General features: G+C 49.2%; 1 protein-coding gene across 4 annotated transcripts in view; it reads left to right on the top strand.

Moving 5' to 3' along the window:
* Positions 1-401: 401 nt before the first annotated feature.
* The window catches only part of RGS8 (regulator of G protein signaling 8), a 25037-nt gene continuing 14985 nt past the window's right edge, over positions 402-10453 (top strand). For 3 of the 4 annotated variants that reach the window (XR_004253553.1, XR_004253552.1, XM_032192501.1), the window contains exons 1-5: positions 402-464; positions 763-821; positions 2355-2887; positions 4756-4857; positions 5775-5839. Coding sequence is in view for 2 of the 4 variants with exons in the window: in XM_032192501.1 (XP_032048392.1) it covers positions 2862-2887; positions 4756-4857; positions 5775-5839 (193 nt within the window). In the remaining 2 variants the exon portion in view is untranslated. The remainder of the gene's footprint in view (positions 465-762; positions 822-2354; positions 2888-4755; positions 4858-5774; positions 5840-10453) is intronic. The other variant, XM_032192502.1, reaches the window with a different exon arrangement.

Below are 10453 nucleotides of genomic sequence, written 5' to 3'. Positions count from 1 at the left end.
GAGGGAATGGGAATGGGAGCTTGTGCTGTGGGGTGAGCAAACTACAGGAGGGGTCCAAGCCAAGGCAGGGAGCCAGTGGGGCTGCACACATCAGGGCAGATGAGGGGTCGGTCGCATCCCTGATGAGCCAGGTGGGTTTCTTTTTCCCATGCCCTGCAGTAGGGCTCTCCCTTGCCTGTTAACGATTTCATTTGACCCTGCTGGCACCGGGGCTCTTTAATTAAACTCCCCAGTCCCTTCTGTCCGTAGTGACTCCTGCCGCTCTGCGATCAGCCTCCCCTAAACCTCAGAGGAGCTGATTAAAGCAGGCGGCTGCTCTCTTCCAACATACCGAGGGTGACAACAGCGAGAGCGTTCGCAGGCATCCCCCCACCCACCCCCAGATGCTCCCAGCCAGCGCTTGGCACCCGCCACCCGTGCCGAGCTGTCGCCCATCTCCAGGGACCGTGGAGATCCGCGGCCAGGTCAGCGGGGCGGCGGGCGAGGAGGGATGCAGAGCAACGTGCTGATCAGGTGGGCTCCTCGGCAGCTCCGCCAGCGAGCGATGCGAGCCGACAACGCTGCAGAGCCAAGCCCCAGCCTGCCGGGTGAGGCTGCTTTCGTAGCCCCTCGCTGGATGTGACACGGAGCTGTGCTCCCAGCCCTGCTGCTGCTACTGCTGCTGCTGCCCGGGGAGAGCTGGGGAGGGGAGGTGTGTCGGAGTGTGACTTTCACCCCGTGCTGGGGGTTGTCTCTGAAGAGGCTGCTCTGTTCTCTCCCCAGAGCCTCCGCGACCACAGCGTTGGCGAAGACCCACCGGCAGAGAGGACAGGTCAACGGCAGTGAGTAGCTTTTCGCTGTGTCTGGCTGGCTGCAGTGCCTCCCTGTTGGGGTTTAGCTGGCTTTCTCTGCATGTGAATGGATGGACTTAATCTCTCGAAGCCCCTTGGGGGTGGTTGTTGTGGTGGTTTTGTTTCTTTTTTTTTTTTTTTTTTTTTTTTGTGCTGCTAATTTTTTCCATTGGGATGGCTGCTTTATCTCTGCTCAGGTGATCTCCTGGAGGGGGCTGATAATTTGATTGTCGTAATTGCACCCCCTTCCTTTGTCTCCTAAGGAGAAACCCCAAAGCACCTCCATGATGAGGCTGGCAATTCCCCTTGACCCAGGGTCCTTTCGTAGGAGGGGGAGGTAGGGCAAGTGATGGAGTGTGGGGTAAAAACCCCCTCACTGTGGACCCCACTGGGATGCCTTTACCACATGCTACAGATTATATTTATAAAGCCATAATTGACCGGCTTTATTTGCAATCAAGGGAAATATCCGTGGGCACGTCAGCCTCGCCGTGCGGCTGCCTTTGGGGGAAATGTAGGTCTCGGCATCCCTGAAGTCAGGCAGACTTCGGGAGCACAGGGAAGTTCGGTGCTGCTCAGCTCCGCGGGTTGTGCTGTGTGGGCTGGCGAGCGGGTGGGAGCGGAGGCGAGCAGAAAGCTGTTTCATAACAGGACCCCAAAAAGCACGCTGCTCGAGGAGACAGAGAGGGAGAGGGCACCCGGCGGGCACCCAGCTCCGCTTCCAGCTGTCACTTCGGAGTGATGGGGGGGAAGAGGGGCTGGGGGACTCCGGGAGATCCTGTGCTGCGGCCCCGCATGTGGGTGAGACTGTTAACGAGGAAATTTAAAGGGGCTTAAGGAATTACCAAGGATTGATTTCAGTTAAAGCGCATCGAAGCAGCCGGTCAGGGCAGGGATTAAGAAAATGCACTCACTGGCATGTAGTGCAATCCCGGTTCCATTAATTTAGTTGGGGAGAGGCTTTGTGTGTTTTTAATGTAATCAGGTTTTAAAAGGGATGTTGTGTTGGGCAGCCCGAGCTTTGGGATCTCCTCAGGCCCAAGCAGCATGGGGTCCCGGCTCCTTTGCACACAGTCTCTGCTCTCACCAGCTCCTTTGCCGCTTCCTCAGTTGTTCCCTCTGGGCAGGAGGACACGGAGGTTATCTGGAGCTCGGCCTTGTCCTGGCAGGCAGGAAACCTTTGCACTTTGCTCACTATTCAGGCAGCTCGGTCCTGCTCTCTGTCCCATCGGTTTCCCGGCTGGTGTGGACCTCGCCTTCGCTCTCTGATGCGAGATTTGTTTGACCAGCGGGCTGTGTGCCAAGGCTCCCAGGGACCCTGCCAGCCCTCTGTCCCTTCATCCTTCCCTCCCTCCCTCCCCGTTGCAGAACGTGCGTCCCCTTTGTGGCTTCCTGCGGGCTGCCACCACCTGGAGGAGGAGTTGCTTTTTTGGGATGTTTTTGTGTGAGTGCTTGAGCCTGTGATGGTGCAAGGACCAGCAGCATCCGCAGACGCGTGAAGTCCTCCTCTTGTTTTATTTGCAGTGCCAGCTTTGCCGTGATGGCCCGTAACATCAGCCATGACCTGGAGGGACAGGGACGAGAGCTAGTTTGGTCTTCTTAGCGAGGTCAGTCCGGAAGCCCTGCCTGTTGGGGAGAGACCTTCAGAGGTGTTGAATGATGAGCGCGATAATGCCAAGTCCTGCTGCTCCGTGGTGAGCTGTGACGCCAAGCTCAAGTCACTTTAGACCTGAAGCTGGACTTAACCTGCTGTCCTGGTTTTAGGAGGAAATGCTGTCTCTTCTCTGTGATCATCTCTCAACTCTGAACGTCTTCCATTGAAAAATCGACCTGCCACTCTAGGAAGCAAGGATCAAATGGGTTGAGAACAACTGGCCCTCCTTTTTTTGCAGAGGATTCTTTGATATATTTTTAAGTGCCGGGACATGAAACAGTAAATATCCCTCCTTCCCGCACTCCTGTCTCCTGCAAACAGCCCTGACTGCTCTCCAAGCCAGCCAGTTAAGGGGTTAACTATAACTGGATGCCTGAATGGCTGCCTTACTGATCCCACGGAGGTAACTGAAAAGACACGCTGCATTCCTCACCCCTGCCCATCCTGTCGCTGTCTGCCTCGTCCAGTGAGCCTTTGGGCTCGCTGTACCATCCCCTCTTCCCTCCTTCCCTTGCCTCTCCACCTCCCGCAGCCCCAGATTTTCCCTCTCTTTCTCCTGTGTCCTGTCTTGGGAGCCGTGACCCAGAGATCGGTGCTCCGGGAGAGACAAGCTCCTTGCTTGTGGCGCAGCATCTCTGTCTCCTGTTCGCTGTGATTCCCTGCTGCAGTCCCTTGATCTCAGGCATCAGAGAGAAATCTGAGCAGCACTGCGGTAATGCGTGTCACACCTCTTGCTGAGAAATTCCTGAGCTGGCTCGAACAAACAGCTGAGGGAGGATAAAGGCTGGGGGCAGGAGGTATCAGAAAGGTACCAGGAAGATCCCATAGCGGGCTCGGTGTCAGTTTGAGCCAGCAGGTCCAGCAGGCTCAGCTAGGAAGGCGACACTTTGCACACAGTGGATCTGCCCTGATGGTGGAAGTTTAGGCAGCACAGCATCCTGAGCCCACCGGTCATGGGTCTGCATTTTGGGGCTGTGCAACAATTCCTGCCACTAAAAATCTCCAGGTTTTTGTGCTTGACAAATTCCGTGAGTTGCCTGTGCTGTGCCAGGGAGACACTCCTTGCATTTAATTAACATTTAATTTGCTTTAAGATTACATTAAAATGTGCAATAATAGAAACTCTGTGAAGGGCGGGAGGAGAAGGGGGAAACAGGCATGCTACAGATTGGCTCGGTTGCTGGTGCTGAAGTGTTCTGCAAGGACTGCATATGGAAGGGGAAAAATCCTTTGCTTCCCTCTGCAGCCACACACAGTGTGTGGCTTCTGTTTGGCAGCAGGGCTCAGCGAGGGGCTTCCTCTGGCTCAGAAGTGGGTGCAGCAGCTGAGAAGTGCAGACTCAGTTGCTGAATTGTCCTCCTGTGGTCAGGAGCAGAGAGTGGCCTCGTTCGACATGGGGGAAATGTAGCAGAAGCGATGCCCTTAGGCTGGAGAGGCAAGTAACAGGCTGTGCCCTGCTGGACACCGTGTCAAACCGGTAATCGGCGTCTATATGTTTTTGAGAGGAGACACTGCCAGCCCAGTGCAACGTGTGTGTGACATCTCCCTCTCCCTTCGTGTTTCCTCTCCTTCCCCATCCTCCCCGTCCCGGCGCGATGCTGCGGCGGCCGTCCTGGGAAGGGGCTGGCGAGGAGGTGAGGGGCCTGCGGAGCACCAAAGGCTCTGGGCCCGCTTTGAAATTCAGAGGGAAAAGCAATAAGGCCATTTTCTGCATGGATAAACCCGTCGTGGAAGAGGCAGCTTTAGCCTGCTTATGTAACGCTGAGTATAAAGGGATCCTGGCTGGGGTCTCGTGGCTCTGCAGCACAGGCTCACCTTGCAGGTGCCTTGCTCCCTCTCTTCCTCCAGCCCCTCCTGCCCTCAAGCACTGGTATTTGTGCTGTTCTGGTGTGGCTGGATTGTGGCGACAGGCATTTCTCCCCTTTGCTGTCTTCCCACTCCTGCCGAGAGCAGGTCTTTGCAAGCAACTGTCCCAAAGTGCAGCCTTTCAAACCTTTTTGCCAGTCAGACCAGCTGAGTGACTGGTGTGGGTGAGCTTTCAGCTGCTCTAGTGCTGTGTCCACCCCTAGCATCTGCTTAGCATCTTACTGGAGATGCTTCAGAATCCCTTCTGCAGATGAGGGAGCCAGGGACACAGGTCTGACTAGGTGCAGAGCTACTGAGGAGGTTTTTTTTTTCTTCTTTTTTCTGTTTTGCCACTCTGGCTAGACTTTTAATCGTCTTCTTTGGTTTTCCCCTGCTCACACCCCTGCTTCCCCATATCGACCACAGGAACAGAGGGATGAGGACTCGCCTGGGCTGCCTGTCTCACAAATCAGACTCATATAATGATTTCACAGCTATTCTTCCGGACAAGCCCAACCGGGCTTTGAAGTGAGTATAGCTGCAGCATCCCACCCCATCCCCACTTCTGTCCTTCCCCTCCCTGCCCGCCACCCCCTCTAGTACCACCCGCCTTTCACTGTACGCTGTATGAGCTTTGCATAGTTCTTTTTAGCCACAAGGAAAGGAGGAAAACACAAAAACCTGATAGAGCAGAAACGATACTGGAAAATGCCTAAATCAGTGATACAAGCTCTTCATTAAGACAGGACATGCACACTGTCCCAGCTGCTTTACATGGGATGTATCTGCAGATGTTTGAGCACATAAGATATCCCTCTGTCATCGCAAATCAAAGTCTGAGCAGTTGACTTTGCACACGAGGTGAGCAGCAATTTCAGGTCACAGTCCTCCTTGGCGAAGTCTTGTTATTAAACACTACCAAAATGTCCTGAATCAGTTTGCACAGCACTTAAAGTAGGTACTTCAGACAATCCAGAGCCCTGAGTGGGATGTAATTCATCTGATCACAAGTCACTGCTTACATCTGAGCTAAGAGTCTAACCTTCCCCTTGAAGTCAGGAGAGAGAAACAAACACTGCTGCAGGTGTGGGTTTCATTTCACTTAACTTTTGACATTTACAATGTAAATGTCTACATCTGAACTTGTTCCCTGGGCCTCTGCTTAGAGTCGATGAGGAAAAATCGGTCCCTTTTTGGGCACAATTCATTGGGCTTATTTTAGCCACCTACCTGAAGAGGAGATGGAGAGAACCCTGCAAGTCCCATGGCATCTCCCTGCTGACTCTGAAGGGAACCCAGGGTGACTTGCTCACTTGGAGACCTCTACACTGTAGATAAGCAAAGTTTGGTGAGAATTCCAGCCTTCTTTGGTGTCCTTGTCAAGCAGCTCTGGAGGGAACCAGCAGCCGTGGGTTGTCTGTAATTTGCCCCTTCCTTTCTTTCAGAAGACTATCAACAGAAGAAGCAACAAGATGGGCAGACTCCTTTGATGTCCTTTTATCCCATAAATGTGAGTAGAGATCAAATTCTATCAATCCTCCCCCTCCTCATGTCACCCTGTACCCCAGATACTGTTTATAACTGAGGAAAATTACACACTGATGGCACAGAAGCAGTCACGGTAACTCATGGGCAGGATTTCTCCACTGGTGAGAAGGTGAAGGAGTGCGTTTCTGTGGGTTCCCTTCCTGAATTTGCTCTTCACTGACTGTGCAGTCACAGCTGATGAAGCCAGCAGCCCCAGCTTTAGCTTTCTCCAGTTCCTCTGGAGGCAGGGCTCCAAGACTGTGGCTGTGTGTACCTTCCTTGGCAGGTACACCTGGGTTCAGCCTTTCTGCACAAACAGTGATGGGTTCTCAGCTCACTAAAGCTCCCCAGGATCTGTGACACCATCTAGCTTCTCTCTGCCTCCAGCTGCTTTGCAGCTGCACAGTGTAGAGGTGCAGCCTGTGCCAGGACTGCTGGGCAAAGCAGTGCACTGTAGGAAGCAGTGGAGGGCTTCCCCTGAGACCCCACTCACTGCCACTGCTCGTTAGCACTCCACTGCAGGGCTATTAATATTTTATCTTCACCTAAGTGGCGAGAAGACCGTAACATCCCATTCCTATTGGTGTGAGCGCCTTGCAGAATATTCTAATTCAAGTCAACACAGCTGAAATTCTCAGAGCTGTCTCCTGATTTTTTTTGACTGATTACTCTAATTGATTTTAGGGGAAAATCTAGTATGTAGCTCAGTAACCTCAAACACCTCACTCTGTAGCAGTACTTACTGGAGAAATCACGCATGGTAGCACTTAACTGGATCTAATTTATAGCTACTGAACCAAACCTGAAAGTTTCACATCAAGGAACGTTATGCAAACATATAATCAGCACACCTCACTCCATTCAATAGATCAATCATATCAGTTCTGTTCAGAATATATTATTCTGTTATTCTGCTTCACCGACATATTCATGCTGACAAATTGTAAACAAGGCTGCGAAGTTCACAGTATAGGCTCATTAAGGTGTTTGTATTCGAGAATAAAATGAGCAAATCGAGGTTGGGGAGAAGTCAGTGTGGGTGGTGAACTATTTTATTGCAATATGGAAATGTCTGACTTTCTTAGTGGTTCAGGTTTTGAGGGACTTGCATTTTAAAATATCAGTGTAGAATCATATTGTTTTTAAAAAAGTACAGTTCTTCTGGATTTCTGCTAAGATGACAACAGTTTTGGCAGAGAATTACGTGACAACTTTAAACAAGCTGGCTGTCCAAGGCAGAAAAAGCAATATATAATTTTAGCAGCAGTATCTTGTTGAGATCATTGCTCTTGCAGCCGGTAGGAAAAAAAAAAAAAAAAAAGAAAAAAAAGATGTAGCTGGGTATGGCTAAGAGGGAACATTTCTTTTGTCAAAATTCAAAACAAGAAGGGAAAAATGCACAAAAGAGTCATGGGTGCCTGGAGGATGGGAAGTGGAAGAGGACAGGGTATTCACATCAGTGGTACAGTTCTGTCTTTAAAATCAAGCCCTTGTTCCTGGTTCAACAGTATTAAGGTCAGAATTTTCTTACTTAGATACAGAGTATAACAAAAGTGCTTCGATTACAAAAGCCAGCGAAGTCTCACTCTCTGTACTGAAGTTATATACAGATTGTTCCCTCTTCAGCTGAGTGCTGGGAATGCTAAATCAAACCTTAGTTCGATTACTTCATCCAACAGCATCCATAAGAATATAATATTAATAAATTAGGAAGGATTCTGGTATTTCATTTATCACTCTATAAGGCTGTCTCTAGAATGGGAAGTAATTCTGGGAACTCTTTGACACCTAGTGAAAAATATATAGTTCCTAATAGCAACAGAAGGTGATTTTTAAAATTTAAATTGAGCTGCTTTTTTCTTCTCAGCAGTCACATTGACATTGCCTGGTGATTAGTGACAAAAAATTGTTGTTTAATAAACCACTTTCTAAAAAAATATATCACATCAGCTCTGACCTGAAGCTTCTGGAATAGCTAGTCTGCAGACAAAGCCTGCATTTGGTTATAATGATGCAAATACAGAAAGCTCTGTTTAAACACAAGTGTTATTTTAGTTACACTGGTTTAAAGGAGAGAAGATATGCATCATATGTGCTTAGAAGGAATTGTAAAATCATTGTTTTCACTTGTGTATACTTACATCCAAAGCACAGAATTGTTAAATTGTTATGAAAATAAACCAGCTGCATTTATGCTATTAGAAGCATGCTAGTAAACATGAGCTGATGTTAGAGAGGGTAAGGGACTCTTGTGCTGTGTCAGACCAAAATTTCAGAGTAAGAAAAGCAGTGCCTGTCCTGCCTGCTTCTGTCTGTAGTACAGCTGCCAGCTTGTGTCCTATTTCTAGTGCCAGGAGAAGGACAGAACTGTATCAGTCTAATTTCACTATGACTGCCCAGGTGAAAAATATTAGCCAGGGAAAATTCCAATTCATGCTTCAGGGCATGGGCTAAGCACCAGCTGGGCTCACGGAGAATTTCCCCTGTGGTTTCTAGCATTAGCAGGTAGACCGCTTCTGCTTGACACATCTGTCATGAATTCTTTCTTCACTAGATGGACAGTTTGTCTATTTTGGAAGGGAGATTGTGATGCTGATTTCAGGGAATTGAGTCGTGCTTTCCTTCACAGTCAAATGTTACAGCGGTTTGGGGTTCTTTCCAATCATCCCATTCTTTCAGGGAAATCAGTGCACAAGTTGTACTTGGGAGCTGGGTATAGCAGCTGTATGAGAGAGACAGAAAACTTTTGCTCTTTCACTTCCCATTTTCCTGAATCTCCAAAAGGTCTTCAAGTGGAAGTGGTCTGAACAGGTACTATGCATTACACAAACTTTATGGAGAATGTTATGCTTATTTTTGTCAAATATTCCTTAAGTGTGATGGCCCTTAGGCGCCCCTTCCACTGTTCCCCCGTTGTTTTACTGAATGAACTCTGTAGATACTGTTTGATCCTGATCCTTTATGTCAGTACCTTGAGTGGAGTATCGAAAAGCCCTGGATCTTGAAGCAACTGCATGTTTCCAGAGATTCCCAGGCTGGGCAGTGCTCTTTTTTGTAAAGAGAGTGGTCTGATTCAGATTGTTTAGTTCCCAGCACTTTAAAAAAATAATTGCATTGACATTGGCAAGAGATTGCAGGTAGGGAAGGTGGTGCAATTTCGGCTCTCCCAGTCACACCCTCACCTTCCTTTTGCTCTGGCATTGGGACTTCAGCATCCCTCAGCCTTGCCCTGTTAGAGTGCCAGTGCCAAATTATAGGATACAGCACAGCTCAGCTTCACTGGCAGCCCCAAGACAAGTAGGTCAGTGCAATGATATCTGACTCGCTCTTGCTAATGGGTGAAGCAAATCAACTAGAAACCGTAGGGTCAGCCAGTCAATCCCCTTTCTTTCTAGAGCAGGAGCCTTGTCTGAGCTTGTTGCAAGAAACCTATCTCCAAGCACAGCGGTGTTCCCTTGGGTCAGGGCTTGTGAGCGTGGCAGGCAGCAGGAGAGGAGTTTGATCTTGCTTTGCAGCTGGGTTTTGAGCAAGTGAGAGGCAGGGCTGCATGTAGCATGCTTCCTTGGGTGCTAAGGGGCAAAAGCAGAGGTTTTAACATGCTAGATTTTGGCATCTTTTCCCCTGTTGAGCCAGTGTTGGATTAGTGATGGCTCCCAGGGAACCGGAGCTTTACATGGTCCGCAGAGTGTGCGTATGTGTGTGAGTAACGGAGGAGTAATCCCCCTGCTGTACCCGTGCCCGGGAGGTACAGTCTGGTCAGCCAGATGGAGATTCCTTTTGACAGGCTGCCGGAGGGAGATCCAAGCAATGGCATGTCTCATTCTGCATCCCTCGCGGGGCTGGACACATGGCCTGTCATTTGTCCAGAATCCGGCAGGACAGTCTGTCCTCAACCCTTAGTCAGTTTCCAGCGAAGCATCTGACATGGAAAACCTTTGCGCTGAATTTCCATTTTTATCTCAAGGATGACTTTTTTTGCCATCTACAATTTATTATTTTTTTTTTGTGATCTCTGTGCTCTTCTGCCCAAATTTTATTGTCCTCCTCCTCCTCCTGTTGTCTATACGTTGCTGCTCTTCCCACACAGCATAGGAATATCCCTTCCTACTCCCAGTTCTTTCTAAGCCAGAACAGCATTAGCATTAGCATTGTGCTAGTGACAGGCAGCTAACATTCACCAAAGCAATGCTAAGCAGCAGGGAGAGCACGTACATATGCTATGCAGAACATTGTGGCCCTGTCTCTTCAGCCCTGGACCCAAAATATTGCACAGAGCTAATCCATCCATCTACCAGCCATAAGGACTCTCTCTTTATTTCCTACATGACGTGCTGATGGCCCTGATGGTGTGCAATGCATGCATTAAATAAATGATTGTTGATAGCTTTTTTACTCTGACAGTGGCTAGATCCTTGGTTATTAAACTGTCTGCCTGAATGATTTAAGCTATTAATCTCAGCTCTTCCTCATGTTGCTGACGCCTGATTTAGTTAAGACTTGTACTGTATTTTTTGCAAGCCAGTTAAGTCCCTTCCTCCACGTCTTTTCTTTCTGTAAAGAAACCTCTCTCCACAGCCCAAAGGATAATGTCTGAGTG

This window comes from Aythya fuligula, chromosome 8, assembly GCF_009819795.1.
Source record: "Aythya fuligula isolate bAytFul2 chromosome 8, bAytFul2.pri, whole genome shotgun sequence".
Lineage (NCBI taxonomy): Eukaryota > Metazoa > Chordata > Aves > Anseriformes > Anatidae > Aythya > Aythya fuligula.
The sequence above is the reverse complement of the archived record's forward strand: the minus strand, read 5'-3'. Positions and strand labels throughout refer to the sequence as shown.